At 45.8% G+C, this 23,547-nt stretch overlaps 1 protein-coding gene across 2 annotated transcripts in view; it reads left to right on the top strand.

Moving 5' to 3' along the window:
• The window catches only part of RTN1 (reticulon 1), a 117,956-nt gene that overhangs the window by 79,293 nt on the left and 15,116 nt on the right, over positions 1-23,547 (top strand). Inside the window, exon 1 of one of the 2 annotated variants that reach the window (XM_048306234.1) lies at positions 22,021-22,231. The exons of the other annotated variant lie outside the window; for it this stretch is intronic. Coding sequence (XP_048162191.1) covers positions 22,171-22,231 — 61 coding nt within the window. The 5' untranslated portion in view covers positions 22,021-22,170. Of the gene's footprint in view, positions 1-22,020; positions 22,232-23,547 lie in introns of those variants that run through there. 2 annotated transcript variants of the gene reach the window in all.

The following is a 23,547-nucleotide window of genomic DNA, read 5'->3' as shown; positions in this document are numbered from 1 at the left end:
TCACAGTGAGCACCATGTACATACACCAGAGCATGACCTCGATATGACCTTCAGAAACATCTCAGTAAATCTCACCCCTTCATTCCACCACCTGTGTTATCCATAGCCTGAGTATTTGGCCTGCGTCACATCTAGCATCTCTTCCCTTCCTTGATTCTTGTCTCTGTGGGTGAAAATTACTCCCCATCTATTGGGTAAGGTCAAACTTTTAATGCATGTGTGTCAAAGCATCTTAAACACGGCAACTGGATGCTCAGAGGGGCTTTTAAAATTGGGCATAGCTCTAACGTGGGAGGATCACATGTCTTCTCCTGGGACTGCTGTCTACTCCACTGCCTGTGAGTGTTAAGTACTGAGCTATAAAAAATTATAGGCTTTATCCTTCCGTTTTTATATATCTTCCCTTTCAGAGCAAGGGACAGCCTCTGAAGAGCTGTCATCAGTCTCAGCACTCAGACAGAAGCATACCTTTCTGACAGATATGATACAGAATGGTGTTTATGAAATCTTTCTGCCAGATCAAAATTACAGAGTGACCAGCAGAAAAACAAACAAACAAACCCCAGAAAACTACTTGTTTAACTGTATGCAGGGACCTGATGGTTGTGTCAAGTGTTTAAGTATCAAGGCCACGAGTAGCAAAGTCCAGGGCAAGCACAGCAAGCTGGGGGAGGATCTGTAGACAAACAGGAACCTGCTGACACGACGAATGGAGAGGAAAGATGTGTTATGTGCAAAGACTTGTCTCTGTGAGTCCACAGCTTGCTATATCCATATCCATGTGTATGTCCATGCCCCACCAAGCTGAGCACCCAAAGCTGGCTCAGTTCTGCTCCTGGGAAAGGCTGGAAGGAGACAACTGCTCTTTTCACGAGTGATTTTTCTGTAATTCAGGCACACCTCAAGTGCAGAATCGCTCATAGCTTAAACACATTTTAAAAGTCAAAATCTTGACGCAGAGTTCCTTTTGGTGTCTGCTGGTATCAGGGATCAGTGACTTAGCTTTCAGACACTGACAATCTGATGGTGGCCAGATTTTGCAGATGCCTGGATGTAGGGATGCTTTGCCTAGATATTCCAGCAGATCTGAGATTTGTCATGGACAGAGAAATCCACCTCCTATGGGGATAGCAATGATAGATTTTCTGTGGCTGACACAATATAAGTAAGGGGGGGGAGTGTTTACTCTGGGCATAGAGAAACAGGGAAAAAACCAAACCCCAAGTCATAAATAATGAAGGAGAAAAATTATGCAACCTGCAAGTTTGTTTTGTTTTTTTTTTGTAAATTATATTAAAAAATCTTTCATAGAATCACAGAATGGTTTGGATTGGAAGGGATCTTAAAGATCATCTTGTTCCAACCTCCTGCCATGGGCAGGCACACTTTCCACTAGACCAGCTGGCCTTGAACACTTCCAGGGATGAGGCATCCATAACAATTCAAGGTTTTAGCTCAGAAGCTGCTTAGGGAAGTTTATGCAGTGGAATACAGATTAGGTGAAGGAAAAGTCAAAATATGTTTCTTTTGTTAAAACAGAATATTTTTCTTATTAGTGCAGTTTTCTCATAAATTTAGTGTTTTGCAGGGAACTTCTGGAATGTTTTGTTTTCTGATCTAGAAACGCTACTTCTGAAATTCTCTGCGAGCTGGGAATTATGTTTTTTTCACCAGTTTCATTGACTAATTCATTTGAAGAGTTTGGACTCATTTCAGGTCAGATTTAAATTTAAGATTAAGCTCTTATGATACAAAATACACTTCTAGGTCTCAATGAGAGGTGGAATACAAATTCCCGAACCTGTTGGCTGTAATTCCTCAGATGTTCAGCAGAATAAGGACTTCCTTGGGTATTGCTATTTGTGTCTGGTAGATATCATGAGGTTAAAATTAATGTATTTGACTGTAGTGAAGGGTGGGTGTGTGATAGATTTCCATTAGGAATAAAACCTGGAGGTGGGTATTGATTTTCCTGGTGTTTTTCCTTAGCTTCTGAGAGTGCATTGCTGATTGGGACATAATAGCTATATTGACTGAAAAGGGGATTTATTTTTTTGTTTTCTTTGGGGAGCTGCTGAGTTCATGTCCGTTCAGAACAATATAGAAATTAAGGGTCATGCAATGATACAACAATCCAAAGGGCTTGAATTCCTGCCTGAAGGAAGCATCTCGTGTTCTTGTCACTTCGGCTCTTAATCTTACCTTGGTTACCACTTTTATTTGTTGTATTCCTCTGCAGTATAGTTTTTTCTAACTCTCTTGACCTTTACCCAACCTGGGCAATTTAGTCTGCTATTTTCTTTCACAGAGATATCATAAATATCCTCTTCCCCCTCTGGCTCTGAGAGCAGCTCAGTGGTTTCATGAGAGCTGTAGCAGTGAGAGGTCATTCTGGTGTTTCATTTGTGTGTGAGGAATACAAACAAGTATGGAAAAAAACCCTAATGCCACAAGAAGACAGGTTGGTTTGGATGCCAATAATCTTCTGCCCCCACCACAGGTCTGCCAGATGCAAACCTGCCTGTGGTGGGGATATTTGAGGATGTCAGGGTTGCTTAAACCAGCTGTAGAAATGAAGGTGAAGGTTTGTCTTTTCTGTGGTGATGACCAGTTTCACATGTGCTCTGGGGCTGGGAGGCTCCAGCTGAGCCTCATTTGTGAAAATCTGGTATACAAAGCTCCTTGTGCTTCTGAAATAGGTGTTGCTCCACTCAAGATGACTGAGTGATTGTTTCCTGCATATTCAGGGCTTAGAAGACAAAAAACACGACTGATTTGCAGCTACCTTACACAGCAGTGGATCTGTTGTGGGAAAAAAGTCCTGCCAATTGGGTTGCTTTGGTGCCAGAGCCTCTGTTTTTGGGGTTCATCTTCCTTGCAGCTTCTACTTGACTCACTCTTTCGGTCTGTGCACTGAAAACCCTTTGATATCCCTTGCTCAGAGAAACCCTTTCCCAGCTGGTGCCACAAGATTTTATATGGAATCAATGATCTCTTCCAAAGATTTTGGCTGGTGTTGGAGTTTGCATCACGAGTGCAGCTTCCTGACTCTGCAGAGTCTCCTGTAACCTGGGAACTGATTATGTCCATCTGGGTGCTGCCAATCCTCCAATATTTTCCTGCAACTCTCCAACATCACTGGAAAAGATGTACAAGATTTCTCCCAGTTCATATCAAAATAATCCACAACTTGGCTCATGAAAGTGCAAACTACAGTGAGAGGTGACTTCAGGAGTCTTGTAAGCTGGGGTAACTTGAGAGGCACTAAAAGGACACAGATAATCAGTATTACCTTTGCAAAAATCCGTGTCTTAGAAAGGGAGAAATAAGGCTTCCAAGGCAGCAAATGGAGCTTGCCTTAAGGATTTGTCATTTGACTATCCAGATTGCCAGGTAAAGTAGGACTCTCAGTAAAGACTATCCTTTTTTCAAACTGGATCCTAAAGAATAATTTGCCAGGGAAACAGCTTTTGATGTTGCTACATCATCCATCTGGGATGAGAGCAGCATATTTCATTCAAATGAGAAAAATGTATTTTTTTAAATAGCTTCTTATCTTTTGAATAGAAGGTGCACTGAGACTGTGAAATTCAAGGGATGAAAGGAAGTCAGATTTCCAGGGCCTGGTACCACCATGGCCTGGCTGGTACAAGCTTTCTACCTTGCTTGGTGCTACTTGGGATCCACAGTGGTGTGAGACCAAAATCCAGCCTCTGACAATCCCAGAGACACTGTTTTCTGAGCAACTCACAAAAAAGCAGCCCAGGATCTCTGCTCACTCAGTGTGTGCTGTTGGCAGAGGCAGGCATTGCACAGACAGGCTTTTCTGCTCTCTTTTAGAAATAGAGACAGTTCCTTACAGAGGAGCGTGTGGGGGGTCCCTGCATACATCCTCATGAAATGCTGATAGCATCAACAAAACAAGGTCTGTATCTGAGCAACAAAAGAGGTAGGGGAGCCTGCAGAAAAGCCAGCAGAGATTAATAGTCAGGATTTCTGAAGGTTACTTTGTCAGCTAATGTAGCATTGAAACACTGAAACAGGAGCAGCTGTGCTTACTTGCTTAGGTTAAGTGCAAGAGTTGTTCCAAAGAATTGGAAGTTACTTCCCAAAGTGAGAGAACAGGCTGTCTTCCCTGATTTTCTGGGATTCCTGCACTGGAGCTTTGCTGCTGCTGTTGCTGCTGGAAAAACGGGGCCATGTTTCACTCTTAGCTGAAAGTGAAAGGCTTATTGCTCCAACCAGGGAGTGACAAAATTAGTGGGATTTAATAAAAGCTATAGTAGCAGTTGTGCCTTCTGAAATGAGCACTCACCTTACCCTTCATGTGCACAGACAATTATTGCAGCTGGATATCACACACTGACCCCACTACACTTGCACACCCTTTTGTCTTGAAAAGCTGCTGAAAAAGGACTGGTATTGGCTAATTTGTTGTATGATTGAGTAATTGATTTCCTGGGTGTGATGAATTGCTTTCACTGCAACAACACCAGGAACACACAACAAAACTGGGAAATGACCTCAGTTTTTTTCTGAATTCTGGTTTGTGAGATCATCCTTATTGCGTGGTTATTGAGCCCTACATCCATGTCTGTAAAGAAAATAGTGGTTTTTTCCATCATTAGCAGAAGCAGCAAGGCATCCAGCAGAATGATTAGCAGCACACCATTCCTATCAAAGAGGGAATTTCCATATATATAGTTACATTTCCATATAACTATGGCAGTGTGCTTTTTACTTATAGATCTTGCTCTTCCAGCGGCAATGAAGGGGAGATTATGTTGGAATGAAGTTTAAATGGAGAAATAGACCAAAGAACTGATCCTACTAAGAGCCGAAACGGCTTTGGCATGTGCTTAATGTTGCTGAATTATTCATTGAGCTGGCTGGGCAAAATGACATTGCAAAAGGAAATAAATGAGGGTGCTGGAGGAAAAATGCTAAAGGATGTGTTAGCCAAATGTCCGGCTGTCACAGAGCTCACAGGGAGCTGGGCAGTGATCCCACCCCCGAAGTGCCAGCGGCTGCCAGGTGCAAGCCTTTGGTAAAGGAGAGAGTGGATGTTTTGGCTGTGCACACCGGGGTGTCTTTGGTGATGTTTGTGGGTCCAGGTTAGCTCAGTTTGGGATGTGAGACCTTCCCTTTGAGGGGAGGCATTACAAAGAGCAGGGAATGGCCAGCAGGCCTCTGCTTAGGGTCAGAGGCATTGATGGATCAACACGTAGAGCATGTAGAGCCATGCAGACTGAAAGATTAACCTTTGTCAGACACATCTGTCTGGGGAACATGCCATCTCTTACCCCTTTTAAAGGAGTCTTGCTTCCTTCTGTCCCTGCACTCCTTGTTAAGTTAAATCAGTGCCTTCCCTCAGTGCTTCCTCTCCAGGTGAGAGCCCCTTTTCCTGACCAATCTGGGCAGCTGTCTGCAGCTATTCCCCCTCTTCCCTCCACTTCAAATCCCACAGAAGGAGGCCAACAATGGCTCATCAAACTGTTCTGCATTACACCACTACATGTGAAGGAGGGGAGGGAACTGAAGCCTATTCCTTAGCATGGCTGGGATCTGGCACTTCTCAGGGACAGTCTGAGCAGGAGCATTGCCTTTGCAGTGTTCACTGCAGTACAACCCCACAGCAGCAGCTAAGAGGAGTGTCTGGATGAGCAGTGGTCACTTAGCTCATGCTGATGCTGCATGGAGGGGGGTTGAAAAGATCAATGTGATAACCATGGCCTCACAGGCCTGGCAGTGCTGTGGTTTGAATCCTGCCTAGGGAGTAGAATCATTTCCTGGCACCTCTGTGTCTGCTAAGAGTAGAAATGTTGCCTCAAACACTGTGTAAATATCTCTGTTACATATAGCTCTGCTCTCCTGGGTATTCTGCAAGGAAATATTCAGAGCACTTGGCTGCAGCTCCTGTTGTTGTTGCACTTGTTTGGAGATGCTGGCAGATGAGATTTTCAGGATTTATTCAGATGAGAGCTTTGTTTCTGCCCTGTGGGCAAGGCTGGAGTTCAGAGCTGCAGATTCTATTTGTGGAATTGAATCAGGCATAGACCCATGTCATACCTGTCTGTATAACCCTCTACCTAAGCCATCTCCTGCTTGCTCCCTGCTTGCTCAGGAGAGAGTTTCCAGTGCTGCTAAGTGGAGGTTTTGCAGAGAAAGCAAGGGCACAGTCGTGCAGCAGGGACACATGCAGCAGGAACTGCCTGGGCTTTTGCAAACCCAGCATCAGCATGTCCAGCTGTGCTCAGCAGCTGCATCCAAATACCATATTCTTGATTTCTTTGGGCTCCTGCAGAGTCCAGTGCTCCAATGCTGCTTCCTGTTTCTGTAGCCAAAAGCAGATCAAGCCCCTGTGCCTTCCCCAGCAGACCCAAGGGTAAAACCATCCCATCCACTTCCAGCATTCCATGATTGTGACTGTTGGGGTTTATCTCTATAGATGTCCCTGCTGGGTTGTGCCGTGGTGAACCCCGAGGTCCTGGTCCCCATTGCCCAGGGCCATCAGAAGGACACACAGCCCACCCAAACCTCTGCTTGGGTTTCCTTGGGGTCTCACATCCAGGTCCACCTAGGTGTGAGAGTCTGTCTCTGTTGTCTTATCTCAGGTAACCCCCCTGAAGGGAAATGGATTTGAAAAATCAAGTCACCAAAGAAGCTTCTGCCACACACTTGGGTTTTGTGCCGTTTTTAAAAGCAGATTTAACTGTAGGGGTTTGAATCTTTCCAGAAAGGTGAGATTGCAACACACTTTCAGCTGTCATCCCCACAGGATCTCACTTTTGCTGACCAAAGTGAAGAGTCTGTAAAATGCTGAGGCATCCCCTATGCATCCTTTTAGCATATTCTAACCCAAAATAGGAAGAGAGGGGATGTAAATATTTACTGGAATTGTGTACCAGAGAGCACCCAGGGATCTGCAGTTGGATAATCTGCATTGCAAGAGAAGTCAAGGGAATAGCAGATGACTTTGAAAGGCCGCACTGCTGGATATGTTTCTTAACATGCACAAATTGCTCCCTGATTTCTCAGGAAAAGAAAGCTCTGGGCTGATTACTGTTTTTAGATCTTATTTTAGATGTAGTGCCTGGAGACCCAGTCAAGATCAGGATCTTTTGCTAGCCAAGAAAAGAGCAAGCAGGAAGGTCCTTTCCTTGGAGAGCTTGCAGGACGAATTTCAGTGTGAGGAGAATTATTAAATGCAGAATTGCCACCATTTTGTGTTGTCTGGGGGGTCAGCCCTGCTTTGCCTGGTGCCTGCTCCTTTTTGTTTCAGTCCCCTCACTTTGGGTGAAGTGGTGGGTAGAAAGGTGAGGAAGAGGGGAGACAAGTGAGGGGCCTGCTCTGCTTTGTTCCCAAACTTTTTCCCTACTTAGATGCATTTGAAAGGTGAGAATTGTCAAACTCATGTGTTAGTGAGTCACTACACACCTGACAATGCCAGTCAGCCCCGTGTACCCCACCAGCACCTGTCCCATCACAGAGAGGAAGGATGAGGAAACGTGGCTAACATTTGCTTTGTAACACAGCCATACAGAAGTCTGAAGAGATGTGTCTCCTCCTTTTCAGGAACTGTTTTGGCCCATTGCTTGTAACTAACGCGAACATGAGACATTATCTGCAATCCCCACACCCCAGGTCTCTGATCAGTCTGATTCAAAGCTGCTCCCATTCCCATTTCATTTGAACTCAGCTTTAAATATAGCTCACGGAGAAGGATGCAGTGGGTTTGGTAGGAGATGAAGCAGAGCCAGTCCCTGTGATCACAAGACTCCTCCTGCCATGTACTATAAATGATGCTTCTGCCGTGCATTAGAGGAATGGAAATACGCAAGGGCCGGAGGACCAAGTGGTCTGCTTTAATTATTCATCATTAGCAGTAGATATTATTATTTAAGAGCCTGACATATTAACTGCTGGCCAGTTTCTTTCCTTGATTGCTGTCATCCAGTGCCCTCCTCTTTTTGCTCTTGGGCCAAAGCAGAGCTCTTCTCCATCAAGCCAGCTCCAACCCTTTGCCATATCCTACTCATCCTGGACCTCTCCTCAAGGCTCTTGCTTGCAGTTATTCATACCAAGCCAGACAGTGCTTTGCTGCTGGTGTTAATCCCAAGTTTGTGCTGGGTTTCCCATCAATATCCCCGAGTCTGACTCAGATGCTTCATACAATACGTTCACGGGAACAGTTCCCACCGGCGGTGCCAGCACGCCTTACTATCATCCCCATTTCTCCCTGAGAGGCACAGGCCTTGTTTACTCCTCTTTTAATAACACAGATGGTTTTAATAGTTCTCTGCCTTCGCCCCCAGTTCTTTCTCCCTGTCTGTAGTCTGTTTAATGCTTCCTTCTAAGTGATGGCTTTGTCACTTAATCTCATTAAAACTTCTCTCCATTGAACTCCGTGAGCTGCTTATCAGACCGTAAGGCTAATCTCCCATTTGTAATTAATTTGTTCTGTGCCTCCTACAATTTGGCATCATTAGATAATGGCATCACCCTCAAGGTCACTGATACACAGCACGAGGTAAACATCCATGGCTCCAGCACTGGCCGTCCTGCTGGCCACTTCCTTCCTCCTCCTCCCTTTGACACATGGCTTGCTTTTATTGACATGTTTCTCCCTTTCCCTCAGCCAGTTTCTGATGATGCTTCCTGTCCAGCCTGTGCTGCTGTGTGACTGCAGATCAATATCTCAGGCTGTCTAGAGGAAAATGCTTTTCTGATATCTGCACCAGTTTTCTGCTCACCTTTCAGTTCCTTCCTACTTTGGTCCAGGAATTTAGTTGCGCTGTTCTTCCTTTGCCAAGTTACGTGTTTTTAAAACTTGCAGAATCTTTTCACAGAACCCTAGAATCACAGAATAGCTGGGTTTGGAAGGGACCTCAAAGATCTTACAGTTCCAACCCCCCTGCCATGGCCAGGGACACCTTCCACTTGACCAGGTTGCTCAAAGCCCCATTCAACTCAGATTTCAGCACTTCCAAGAATGTCCTCATGAGCTTGGAGTCGGGAAGAGGATACAGGAGCCTTTCACCTTCAGGCCTTTGTGCCCAGTGGACACTCAATGGCTCACTTATCAATAGCATAGGTAGAAACAAGCCACAAATCACTATTATAGTTTCATCAAATTATAATAATGCACAAATCATTATAATGATTTGGCATCCATATTTTTGAAAAAAAGGAAAAATCCCAGACTATCACAGCTCATGGCACCAGCCAGTACTGCCAGGCAATTTTCACTGGTGAGATGAAGAATACTAAGCTCCAGCCAGAGATGAAAACCAACCCAGTGCACCCTCCCTTTCAGCAATGTGTTCTCAGGCTTCTAAAGGAAGAAGGATACCTTTTGGAGTACTCCCATTAGCTCACTGGGATTTGCTGGTATTGAGTTGTCTGAGACCTTTTCAGGCTCTGGAAATAGGGCCAGTCCTGGTACAAGCTCAATCTATTCATTTTCCCCAGTAGATTTATTTTCATCTCTCTTATTTCCCTGTTTAGATGTGGTTTCTAAGAAACTCAAATGGATTTGACCTATTCTTTCAATTTTTGCTGTTCTCTGCCTGAAAACAATCTACTAAACTTAAGTCCTAGATGCACACAGAGCTGTCATTAGATCATAGGTATTGTTATTCAATACAGTATTGACCACAGTATTCAGAAATTCAGCATTCAGGCAGCTACAGAGAACAGCTCCAAATCCATTGCACACAGAGCTGTGGGGAGGAAATCTTCCAAACACTAAAAAACTGAGGATTTTTTACTCACTGGAGTCTGCAACTCTGTTTTCTAATTGGCAGTTTTTCTAAGCATGCCTAATTTTTGCCTGATAGTCAAGAAAGGAAAAAAACCCAAACCTACTGGTGAGAGATTCTGCAGCCTTTTGGGACACGGCAGGCTGCTGTAAAAGAGATACATGTTTTTCTGAGGGGAGTAAATGCAGGAAGGACATTTTGCATTTGATCCTGTAATGGCTGCACGCAGATCAGCCGTGGTGCCTTGCTGGGAGCTGGCACAAGGCCACCAGGTATATCCAGATCAAGAGCAGCTACGTTCAAGTCCACCAAGTGCCTCATTTTGGCTAAGAGGCAGCTCTTACTTGGGGATAAATGGTAATTACTCCCAGTGAAATCTGCCTGGCTCAGCAGCAAGATGTATTTGAAACTGGCTTGCGAACTGTTAGGAACTGTGTGTTTTCTTTGGATGTGGTGATGCCTCAAGATGCTCATGTAAGGCCAGGAAAACATCATGGTTATAGACAGAAATAAGTTTATGCTCAAAGGACATGTTGATAAGACAAGTGACTGACTAACAGGCTGACTTCAGGAGACTCACTCCTGAGATCAGAACCAGGTTTGATCAACAGATAAATCTTTCCTTTTCCTTAACAATCTGTATTTCCTAAACCATCCTTGGTTTGGTCTCCTTGACTCCTCCAAACCATGCTGAAAACATGTTTTTAATCCGTTTATATAAATGCCTTTGTGTGCTGTGCTGTCATTCTCTGTGCTCATACAATCACTACACCAGTGTGACCAACAAAAGAACAAAAATCATTTTATTTGGTGCATACTCTGTTTCCTCTGAGAATGAGCCCAAGTTTGGTTTCATTCAGCTGTGATGTGCTTGAACCCCTGTCCCTAAAGAGAATGTTGCAGCATTAAATACCAGCTATCTACTATCAAAAGGGATGTTTAAAAATTCAGTTTTATTTTTAATGATCCATTTGTCTCTTCAGACTCGTGAGCAGGCAGTGAGATTGCTGTGATTTGCAGCCACAGGCTGCCCGTTTCCTCCTCTGCTTCCATGGAAACACATGTTGGATGAGGCAGAACCAGGCATAGACTTAAAGTACATGATTTCCAAACTATTTGCTTTTCCTTGCAAGGAGTCCTTTACCTCTTGTTTTTACAAAACTCTGTGTGAGGAGGAAAACCCCTTAGGGAGAGGCAGCTTTTTAAGGTGTCTGACTGGTGGTGATGCAGAGGTTTGGAAGTATCATCCCTAAGCATGTGAATGTGCTGCTCAGAGGTGAAGTACATGACACAGGGCAGAGACAGTGGCTTTTGGAGCTGGTGTCACTCTGGCTGTGGCATTTGGGATCGGAAGAGTTTGGCTTTTATGTAAACTCCTTGCTTTACTTCCGTCTCCTCCCTGGAGAGGTGAAGATTGTACCTTCCTCTGCATTTCAGGACCCCAAAGACACCAAAATTGCATATGTAATAGCTCCATGTGTTCTTTGGGCAGCCCCTCTCCTCCCTGGATCGTGGTAAAAAAGCAGATTATTTGCAGTTTGCTGGAAAAATGAGAGAGGGCTGGGGAAAGGGCAGCAGCTCACACAGACCTGAATGTCATAGCTCGGTACAGCTATTTGGGTGGCTGGTGTGTTTTGTATGGAAAATTGATTCAGAAAGAAAGAAATTGTAGGAGAAAATGGACCTGAAGTGACAGCCACCAGCTCTTCCTACACCTCCCATGCAGCAGCCTCTTATTAGAAGGGCTCTCACCCTGCAGGGATACCAACTTGCTCTGCCACCCAATGCCAAGCTGGAATCTCACTGCCTTAGGAGCCAGATCCTGCTTTGGGAGCCAGACCCTGCTGTGGTGGCTGAGTTTGCAGGATCCGAGGCTCACCTCTGGCAGATAGACACCTGGTATTTTCTAGTTGTCTCCTGTTTGTCAGCAAGAGGGGAAAAAACCCTCTTAGATGTGGTGACTCTGATGAAACACTGAGGGAAACGAGTTGCTGAGTGCTACGTTTGCAGGGTGTCTTTCCTGCATGGAAATGAAGTGTATTTTATCTTCCATCACTTGCAAAGCATTCACATTTTGAAGGCTGCTCGTGTCTGTGGCAGCCCAAGCACAAAGCAGGGCAGACACCTTCTTTACAGAACAAACCCCAGGCTGTGCCCTTTCAGCTGCAGGAAAGGATGGAAGCCCCATCCCATCCTTGGCCTCTTAACAAAGCCCTGTCTCAGGCATCAAGAAGTAAAAGTAAATGTCACTCCATGCTGTCTGAGGATTCCACAAGATTCACACTAATCAGAGCCCTTCATTAATTATTTATCTTCAGGGAAACGAGCCAAAGGGTTCTGACACTTTGGATGTACAAAGTAATTGCCACGTTTACTTCCCAGCTAATGGAGAGGCCAAAATAAATTGTACCGGGCTGAGTGGTTGTGTGTGTGTGGGTGAGGGCAGGGGCAGGACCTTCCTGTGATTCACGTGATTCCATCCATACCCCAGAGCCCACAGAGCTTCCCCATGTCCCAAAGGGCTCAGTGTTGTCCCCCTGCGTGGGCTGGACATGTCACCGCGCCCAGCCACGGCCATCTCCATCCTCCCCTCCATGCAGTCTGTCTCCCTGCATCACATCTCCGTGTCCCTTCTGCCCACTCCAGGGCTGCTCTGGCTCCTCCAGCCAATGAGGGGCTGCTGGTAGGTTTGCTCCCAGCTGCCAGAGCAGGACTGGACCCTGTGTTGGGAGCATTGCAGAGCCACATCCTGCACAGAGGGAGGGCTCTGCTCCCTCCCGGCTGCTGAACACGTGGTGACAAACCAGCAGCTCCCCCTGCTCCAGAATAAGTAGGTCTCTGCTGCAGGTTTGCAACCTGAGAAAAACAAACAAATGCAGAGCAGCGTGGCTATATTTATCTGAAATTTAGAAGCTGTAGTTCACAGGGAACTTTGATCACTTTAAATGTCAGGCAGTCTGGGAAAAGAATGAGGAAAAGAAAAAACCCAGTTAAAAAGAAAGTGTTTTGGAAAAGGTAAGAGCTGCTGCTGCTTCCAAAATGAAGGAGGCTCTTCTGGCCCCCAGTACTAATCATCCTAATCTTGAGGGCTGTCATCCCTCAGCTTCAAGCTGGGGGTACTCAGAGGCTGAGGTTTCCAAAGCCCAGCCCCACAGGTGCTGAGGACCAGCAGGACTCAGAGTCCTGCCCAGAATTCAGCAAGAGCTGGTCACATCTCCTGCACCTGTGAAAGAGGAGGTTCATCCAAAACAAAATATGACAATTGGGTTTTTTGGTTTGCAAACCAAAAAAAGATTGTGGTTTTCTTGAATTTATAATAATTTGAAATTAATGTCATGCCATAATGGTTTATCTCTGATTCATCTGCATGACATTAATTTTAAGTACCTGGCATTTGAAATTCAAGAACCTCAGATGGGACACAGGGATATGGTGCTTAGGATCCCCCGGTGGATTTATTAAGAATGAACTAACTGATATAACACAATGAGGCATTTGGTGGTACCTGTCTCAGGGGGTTTCATCAAAGCCCCACGTACTTAAATGTTTGCAAGGAGGGAAACACTTAAGGAAAGCAGTTCTGAAATCCCAGCAGACCTTTTGCGATGCTTGCCCAGACCTATTTTACTGTTCTCTTTGGAAATCACCCATTTCTGCAAAAGCCAAACCTGTTGCAAAGGAATTCACTATTCATGCAGAAAATGTAGTATGCTATCCTTCCACCTCACGCTGCTTATGTGCAGTGCTCTGGGATAACAGCTATTTCTGGATCTCTGCAAATCTGCACAGTTACCCTGAAATTCCTGATGCTTCTACCATATCCACATGCTATTATTGCAGCACAGTGGTTAAATGTGCTGTCAATAAGGAAAACACCTTCCCTTTTTCAGTTTTGTCCAGTGGACTTTCAAGCTACTTATTAATTGATAAATATGGAAAAATAGTTCTATTTTTTCATACAGGTATTCAAATTCACCCTATACCTTCTATTTTACTCACACTCATCCCAGGATAGAGAGCTATCAGTCCTTTTTGCAGAAGCAATCAGGAAAATGTGGCTTATGGTGTTTAACAATATCGTTGAGTAAATCTGAATTCCTCAGGCTTTTTCGTTTGGTTTTTCTAAATGTGAAATAGTTTTGCTGATCTATCTTTAATCCTTTGGCCTTGAAAATGGGAAATTAAATTGTCTTTTCTCAGATACTTGATGTCAGCATCCAAATCAGGACTCTCTCATCGTGTGCAGAGAGGGAGCGAGGTTATATGATATTCAAGTGCTCAGAGATAGGATCTGTTCTTCAGAGAGAAACCCATTTCCACAAATTCAGTGGATTCAACTCGGTCCTGCATTTTTTTTCTTCTCGTTTTCCTCCTTTTGCATCTGTTTGCATAAGAGTACTAGTTTTAGGGATGACTGATCTTAAGTTCCTAATGAGCTGGCTCCAGGGTGTGGATTTTCATGGCATATTCTGTTGATTGGATGCTGGAAGCTTGCTTGACCTTGCTTATGGTATCTTCTGTAAGATATATACGTATGATCTGTCCTGTCCTCTTCCCTCTCCCCCATGTGAGGGGATGTGCTGGGGCAGGGCCAGCCCCCCACTACTCAAACCATTTCTGCTCTTCTGTGTTGCTTGACTTCCAACCGATGTCCTAAAATGCCACACAAAACCATTTTCCCTGTTCATTTCCCCAGCAAACACAACTCTGACCACTTCTCAGCCAACACTTCGGGCACATCATTTCCTGATCTAATTCTTCTAATTGCCCTAGAGGCCCATAATAGCATTTAAAACTCAGAGTGCTGCTTTGCCATCCAAAGCATTTCTCCAGCCAGTGCCTACACAGAGTCTCAACAGAGCCCTGCCCTATTCTCTCCTTGCTTTCCCCTTCTCACAGCCTTGCACTGACACTCCTGCCTTATACACCAGTATTTTATGTCCTTCGTTGCTCCTTTTGGGTTCTTTTCCCCCACTTTGTGCCATGCAGCAGTGTTGGCATTGCTGCAATAAGCAGCCACACTGCCTCCTCCATTGCTTTTGCAAGGACTGTAGGCAGTGTTTGCTCAGGACAGGAGCAGCTGCTTCTTTACCTCCCCCTGTCCGACCTGTCCTCCATTTCTCAGCCAGGATTTTCCCATGTTAACAGCCAGCTTCCCAGGCTGGGTATGACTGGAGCTGTCCCTTTGCAGAGAGCATCTTGGTACCCAGGTGTCTCTCCTCCACGGAGCAGGCGGTGTGACTGCTGAATCCAGCAGTGTGTCAGTGATCTGTTGCTGTTTTCCAGGGAAAGCTGGGGTTGCCATGACAATTGTGTGCCGGCCCGAGCCGGTGCATGGCCGCAGTATCCACATACCTCCACCACTAATGCTTTTCATCCTCCCTGCAGGGCGGGGTGGGGGGATGCAAAGATGCCCATGGTGACTTGCTGGAAGCAGCTGTTCAGCATGGTGAGAAGCTCAGGCTCTTCTGGGTAGCACCCTTCCCTAAAGAAAATTATTTTTTGGGAGCATCTGGAGCTGGGGAAAGCAGCTTGATTTATATCAAGTCATTCTGCACCCTCTCCTCTGGCCTGAATTGGGCTGGCAGCAGGAGTGCCAGGTACAGGAGCAGTGAAGCCAGCAGAAATGCTGCAAACTACAGCTCATTCTCAAGCACCCCTGGCTGCTTATGAGCATCCCAACCCGAATTAAGGCCTTGTGGCACTGCTGCAAATGTAGCCTCAGTCTCCTGAGCCTCTGCCTGCAGGCTGTTGGTTTAATTTGCAGTCACATTTGCAAAATTTGTAGTTGCATTTTGCACTTGGGCAGAGCATCCCAGCCTCTGAATCAGCACCTGGAGATTCAAAACTTGGGTCTGGTCCCAGCAGAGCAGGAGCAAAGGGTGGCCTTGCAAGCTGGAAACAAAGCTTTGGCACTTTTGTGGGAACATTTTCCCTGGGGGGTTCACTAGAGCTGCCTGAGCTCAGGACCTGGATGTGCAGAGGAGCAAAGGGCAGGGCAGGACTTCTCCCTGGTGGCTTGTGGCACTGCCATGTGGCACAGCCTCATTTCCCCAGCTCAGGCACTGGGAACTAGACCTTGCTTCAAGAATTTGCTAAAAATTAGTCATCATCATCATCATCATCTCTTTGGGGCATGCTTGGCCAAAGAGGAGAGTCCTCTGTCCCCCTTACACAACACCAGGCAGGATTTCACCATTTCCAAGAGCAGTGCTATCCAAATTCATCTTTACAACCTTGCTTGATCTCCCCTGGTCCAAGAATGGCAGCCAGTAACACCAGCCTTGCAAGTTGTGTTGCAAAAATGAGCAAAGCTCCTTTGTTAGAGCTGCAGATGTTGTGCCTGGGTGCTGCAGAAACAAAGCTCAAAAAGCAGATGATGCCCCAAATTTAAATAGACCAAGCAGACCCAGAGACCTCAGAGAGATGATTCCCAAGGTCATGTAGGAAGCCTGTGGCAGATGTGGGGACTGAACAGAGATCTCCTGAGGCTCAGCCATGCTGTGGTCTCAGGACTGTCTTCTCTTTTGTCTTCCAGTACATTAGGAAGATCAGTTAATGAAATGGAATTAATAATGCCAGCTGCAGCACCAGCAATTCTGTAAGAGAGAAAAATTTCACAGCACAGGCTTAAAAACAGAAGGCATGAAAATAGGAATAAGCTGCAAGCACTTCCCTTTGTAATGGGGGAGTGCAGGAGGTCAGACAGAGTTTTAGGGTCTCTTCAGCTTTACAGATCAAATCTTAAAAGAAAGAATGAAGATGTAGCAACTACCTCCCCCAGAGGAGAGAAACTCATGATTTTAAGGTTCCCAGCAACTGAAGAAAGTAGTCCCACTGGAAAGAATCAAAGGACTTTTCTAGGTCAATGGCAGGAATAGAGCCTTTATTTCTATGAACCTCACAGTTCAAAAATAACATTAAAGAACCAAGAGAAATTATCCACCTCTGAAGAACAAGGAATAAATCAAAACTGATTGTTATGTGTTAGTTGTGCTGCTGCCTGCAGTAATCAGGAAGCTCAAATGGCACCACAGGAGTCCTGGCCATCTCTGGGATGGCTGCTGAAGAAGGTCTGTGCCGTGTTCACTGAGGAACATCAGAGCTCAAAACCCAAAATTGTTGCTTAACAATAATGTTGAAACTAAGGAGTTCCCCCCAAAGGGCTCATTTACTAGGATTTGAGGAAAGGTCTCCTCATTCCCAGGGAAGGAAGCAAGCACCAAGCTTGTCTCACCTGGGTCTCTCACCCATTCATTTGGCTCGTGTCACTGGGTTGTTGCCAAAACTCTTATGGTAATAAGGTTTTATTATACAGTTACATATGGTTATTATACAGTTATATATGGTAATTTTACAGACCTCTTAAATAGCTGGGACTCTCGAACCTGGAGAAGAGAAGGGGAGACCTCAGAGCATCTTCCAGTGCCTAAAGGGGAGGGCAGGTTCAAGGCCAGGTTGGATGGGGCTCTGACCAACCTGGTCTAGTGGAAGGTGTTCCTGTCCATGGCAGGGGTTGGGAACTGGATGATCCCTTCCAATTCACACTTCTATGATTAGATATATCCATATATATCTGTATATAGATAAATACATCTATAATCTCAGCCTTTGAGCAAAGATGGATATGAAGAATAGTTTTGCTGAGCAGAAAGTGAAACAGAGACAGCAGAGCAGAAGCTTAGCACATCTCAAAATCACACTTCTTGTCCTTGTGAACAACCCAAATATTTTGACTGATGATTAAAAAAAACCCCTATAAATCCAGGCATTTCGAGACTTAAAAAGAAATCACAGGGAGGCTGGAACATTATGTGACATGCCAGGACATGGGGCTTCTTTTATTGAGATTGTTCAGCTTCAGACTTTAATTGTGCCAGTTTAAGACCATATTGTCTTTTTCACCAGCTTATTGATTCCTTTTGTGGTCTGAAGACCTGAGGAAAAAGGTAATTCATCCCTGCATTACATCTTCCAAGAGAAAGTAGCAAAGACCTGGGGCAAAAGACAGCAAGGACAGAGCTGTCTATGTGCTTCCTGTACTGTGAGAAGTGATGGACCTGAAATAGCCATCAGCATCTCCCAGCTCACGGCCTTGCCTTTTGAGCTGCCTCTGAGCGACTCTGCAGACCAGAAAATATGCGAGAATGAGCCCAAGACAGTGAAAAGGATGAGAGCAGGAGGCAGGATTTGGCCCATCCTTCTGCTATTGACAGCCTCCTCATGAAAATGTAATTGCTGGCTGCCCTTCCTTGGAGTGCTCAGGCAAAAATTCCCCGTTGCTCTTTAGAGCTTCGAGACATATTAATGCAACTTTTAAAATAGCATCCTCTCTATTTTTGTTGCTAATGCTAAGAACAAATTAGCTTAGAAAAAAACCCCAATGATCTCCCTTAATGCTATTGCTCTCCTAAAGTGCTAAGTGTCAGGATCTTTCAGCACCACTTCACAGATCTGGCGCTGCCCTCAATGTGTCCCACGGAGTGATGCAGGAAAACGCAATCGGTCCAAAGTGCCTTCAAAGTCACTGCACTCCAAACAGTGGTTTCAGCTCTTTGGATTTTTAATCATTAAATAATCTTTGAAACCAACTGAAACCAGCTGACTTCCACCCCTGCCCTCCAGCGGGATTGTTAAGGGACAGCCCTGAAGTTTATTTCCTGTGGTAGAACAGTGGGGGTTACTGAGCTCTTATGGACAGTTATGTCCATTCAAGTGTATTTATCTAAAAAGCCTTAAACTTTGCTAACTCTGACCTCATCAGAGCTCATCAGCGGTGCACCGGTGGGTTGGGTCACTGTGGAAGCTGGAGGACCTTTGTAGGGAGGCAAGGTAAGGCTGGAGCACCCGTCCTGCTGCAGGATTTCCTGTGTCCCTGTAAGGAGCACAACCCTGCTGGCCACACACCATGGCAGGGTGCCCCTGTCCTCTGCTGAGCTACAGTCTGCACCCATTTGGCCATCTAGATGTGGGTGCCCCATCCCTGGAATTGTTCAAGGCCAGATTGGATGGGGCTTTGAGAAACTTTGTCTAGTGGATGGCATCCCTGCCCATGGACAAAGGGTTTGGAACTAGGTGACCTTTAAGGTCCCTTCCAGCCCAAATCCTTCTATGATTCTGTGATTCTGTGATCTCTATTGGAGTTGGAGGGAGGGCAAGAAACGAGGCAGACAGCAATACCCTACTTTTGTGTTCACTTGGCCAGTGGTTTCCTGCAATGATCCCATGGGTAACTATTTTACTGAGTCCTTACCACCCACATCCTACATACACAGGTCAGTATCTCCAGCAGAGATACCTCACAGGCAAGTGGTGATGAGCCCCCTCGGCCTGTGGCTGTGTCATCAACACCGAGCTTCATGTGACCTCACTAACACATCTTAAGATCTGTAATAATTTCAGTAACATCCACAGTAGGAGGCTTCCAATGGACAGTGCTCTGAAGGGAAGCAAATTCCACATACTACTTTTCATCCTGCTTCTATTTGTGATCACAGAAAAGCTCTCCTCCACCACTGAACTTTCCTGCAGCTCGTGCCAAGATCTCTGTGCGTGTCTCACTGTTTTAAGATCCAGGCAGTGCAATGTTTATTTGTGCCTTCCAGCCTGCTCAGTAGAGGTTGAGTTGGTGGTCCTGGTTTAGCTCTGTGGCAAAGAACCAGTTCTTAACTGCAGGATTGATGGTCAAGTGCTTAGACCTACGTCTGGCTCACTACTTACTGAATGCATATTTTAAAATCTCATTGTGGAAATGCATTTTTTATCAATGGCCATTTTAGTCCTGGATCTACTCAGCACTGATTGAGATTTTGTGCAATTTCTGTAGTCACACACAGAGTTGCTTCTGTCCCCCACCTGCCTCAGGTCCTGGGACAAGTGAGTGCACACTGGAAGCTCTTCTTAGCCCATGTGCATTTTCTAAGTGTGCTCATCTCACTGTTCCAGTTCAGTTCTGTTTCTGACACAAATGCAGTGTTCTTGTTACTGCTGGTAAAGCGATGGGTTCTGGTGCCTGTGGATTAAAATAGTTCTGGAAGTAGTGTGGGAGAGTCCAATCACATGGGCCAGGTCTGAAGAGACACTTTTCCTAAAGGGAGTAAGAATTTAAACAGGAAGCCTGATGGTGTGATTCATTTTGGTAGCCTGGAAGAGGAAATGGATACTTGAAGTCTGAGGCAAGAAAAATTCTCACCAACAATAAAGGCAAGGAGAAATCATTATTGGAATAGTAAATGTACAGGGACCATTCTTCTGTCCAAGGGGAATTTGTCCTTTATACTTGACTGAAAAATGTGGGTTACAGTGAGATCAAACAGAGATATTTTACCTTCTCACTGCTGTGTTGCTGGTGGTACGTGCCCAGCAGCCATGAATTTCACCTATGCACTATGTTTGGGGTGTCTGTGGCTATTCCAGGGACAAGGATGTAGAAGTTTTCTTTGAATTATGTCTCTGTTTTATACACACTGCTTGTAAATACTTCATATTATGGCTTGGTGCTGGAAACCCCATGGCAGAGCTGTGAAGAGTTTGCAGGGCAAAATGTATCAATAGGGATATTTCCTGCTCTTGCAGAGGGTCTAAACCAATGAGTCCATGCTTAAGAAATCCTCCCTTGCCAAACTCTTTCTTCCTTTTTTTTTTTTTTTAAACAAAGGCAGGGAGAACACAAACCCCAGATTTGTAACATTGTAGATGGTTTAATCTTACTGTATACAATGACAGTTGAAGCCAGTTCTGCCCCAATTAGTTAATTATTTCCCCATTAGGGGAATAAAGGTGCTGGGTTCAAGCCTAAGCAAGTGTTTTAGGGGATCTCAGGGATGGTTTAGGAACATGAACAGTAGCTGTTGGCCTCTGTATTCCCAGCAGAGTTTCCTAGGTAAAGAGTAAAATAATACTATCTCCTTAAATTTTGGCTTTCTTCTATAAGATGAGTTACCTGAGGGCAGGATAAGTGACTACTCCCAGTTGGAGGAGATATCTCTTAACTCAGGTATTAAAGATCTTTTCTTTTTGCAGCCAAAAGAGCAGAGGGGCTCAAACTCTATTCCCCATGCTGATGGGTACATGACCCACTGTGTCTGTGTTGGTGTCTATTTCCACATAAAAAACCAAAATTCAGTAAAACACAGCTAAAGTGAAGTTATTTAATGAACTGTCACGATCTAAAGGTTTAAATCCAGCTTCAGAGCTGACAGGTCCCCAGCTGGGGTCATTCTGCCCAAAATGACTGGACATAGTCTGGTACACTGTATCTCAGGTCACTCTCCAGTGAAATGGGGTGACTTTTTGGGGAGTTTCTTAATAATACTAGCCACCCCAAAATCTGAAAATGTGAACAGGTTGAGTGGCAAAGGGTTTTGTTTCCCAATGTCTGCCAAGTGTGACCATTGCATGGTTATGATGTCTCTGCAAGGCTATTCATAATAGTTTATTGGTGGGGAAACTGAGGCACAGGCCGTGTCCTGCTGGTGCAGGAGTGTTGGGGCCCATGTTAAAATTCAGCTATTAGTGGGCCTTTCACAAATTGTCCTGTATTCCTGGACTCTTACACCTCAAATCCTGGTTCATGCAGCATTTTGGGCAGCGAGAGGAGGCAGCATTTGTTCCCTGCACACCCAAACCTGGGTGCAACTGGGATTCCTCAGCACCCTGGTGTGGCAGGGCTTGGCATGGGAGGGGCCACACGGGTCACCCCGTGCCCGCAGGGTTTTGAAAAAAAAAAGTAGCAAAATAGGGGCTGCTGTGTAGGGCTTGGATCCTGACCTTGTTTTTTTCCTGCCTGCTCCCCGACCCCACCCAGCTGGGCAGAGGAGAGGGAGGCATCAAAACCCGGAGGGGTTGTGTGAAATTTGGCCTTCACAAAAAAAAACAAAACAAAACAAAACAAACCAAAACACAAAATCAAAACAAAAACAAACAAAAAAAAAAAGGGGACAAGAAAAAAAGAAAAAAACACCAGATTCCATCACTGTCAAGAAATTTCTGGAACACGAGCAGTCACTACCGTACAGACACATAGCAAACACTGCTCACCCCTCATCACCCCCCCCTCTACCCACACCCAATTTGGTTTTATTTCTTTGCCATCAGGTTGCCTTAACCATTTCCATGGCTTAGGAGGCTAAGCCGCCCGAGCACAAGCTTTTGATTTGAAAAGGGACTGCATCCCCTTTTCAAAGGAGCCTGCTCCCTAGGGCAACCACATCACACTGCTGATTTGCTGCAGTGGAGACCGCAGCGCGTACAATATGCCCTCCCCCTCCGCCTGTGCTGCTTACAGCATCAGTCCGGAGCCGAGCGGGGAGACGGGAGCGATACCCACTAACCCACCCATGCTCGGGAATGCCTGACTGGTAACGCAGTGCCTCCGACGAAAGGACCGGCAATCCCTCAGCTCTCCGAGATGCAAGCCAGTGCCGATTCCACCAAGATGGACTGTCTTTGGAGCAACTGGAAATGTCAGGGTATTATATCTATTCTAGTGTTGCATGCTAGGAGGACTGCATGGCAGAGGAGGCAAAGGCAGGATCCATCCATTTTTGCATTGTTCACCTGTGGGCCTTTGCATGCTGTTTCCTCTCCCTCCCCGCGAAGCTTTTCTTTGGGGGTAATTTAAGAAAGAAAGATTAAAAGCCCTTATTTCTGTTCTTGGCATGCATTTTCTCCCATCCCCAGGTGTCTCACCCTGAAAGCATCCAGGATACAGGTCCTCCCTTCCCACCTTACAGCTCATTCCCAAAGCATCCGCCCTTGCCGTTAGCGGCGTCATTCCTCATCCTCGACTCTCTCCGTCGGGATATCGCTGGCATGATTTCCTACCTTTCGGGCTTTAGGGAAGCCGGGTGACGGTGCATTGGTGCCCGCTGGGGCTGGTGAGGGTTGGAGGTGGCGGCGTTGGGCTCCTGGGTGCCTCCTGCCCACGGACACACCCAGAGCCAGGCTTAGCCTTGTGTCACACAAAGAAAACGCAGCTTCGGCAAGGAGGGCGACAGCGCCGGGGCACCGCGGGATGGCCCCCCGCTTCCTACTTTGCTCTAGGATTGCTTAAAAAAAAAACCCAAAAAAACCTTTCATTATGCTCCTGAGCACTCGTTCGGGGGTAAAATATTGCGGTGGTGTTGTCTCGCTGCCGCGTAGGCGAAGGGAACAATGGCATCTCCCTTTTGGGCTGATTTTCAGCATATTTTGAGCGGGTCGGTGTCTGCGCTGGGTGGGGCTGGCCACCTTCCCGGGTGCCTTGGACAGCTTTTCAGCCATTTTTAGTCGGCTTCACACTTCCCCGCCAGCATCCAGCCTTTGTTTTGATAAAAGACAGTCTCTGTGACGCTGCTCGGTGGGCAGATTAGAGGGAGAAAAGCTAGCGGCTGATCCTGCCAGGCGGGCTGGGGCTGCTTCGGGCAGGCTTTGTTTGGATGTATTTTTTAATTTTAAGGTGCATGTTTACGCTGAATAGTCAATTCATGATGCTGATGCTCACAGCAGGGTCCCTGGGAGAGAGATTACTCCATAGCATCATCTCATTAAAGGGTCCAGGATGCTTGCAGACATAGTTTGATAAACGCAGCTCGATGTAACAGAAGCTGGAAAACCTTCCTAAAGTGCTTTTTGGGGAGGGGTGGGGATGGGGAGACCTTTCAGACTCTTGTCTTTAGGGGGCTTGATATTTTTGCAATCTCAATTCAGCATCTAATTGTATTTAGGAACTGAAGTTTTTTTAAGGAAGATGAGTAGCTGGAAAGTAAACAGATGCACCTGTTAAATGCCAGGCTCCAGCAGCTCC

The sequence above is a fragment of the Corvus hawaiiensis genome, chromosome 6 (assembly GCF_020740725.1).
Source record: "Corvus hawaiiensis isolate bCorHaw1 chromosome 6, bCorHaw1.pri.cur, whole genome shotgun sequence".
Classification (NCBI taxonomy): Eukaryota; Metazoa; Chordata; class Aves; order Passeriformes; family Corvidae; genus Corvus; species Corvus hawaiiensis.
The sequence above is the reverse complement of the archived record's forward strand: the minus strand, read 5'-3'. Positions and strand labels throughout refer to the sequence as shown.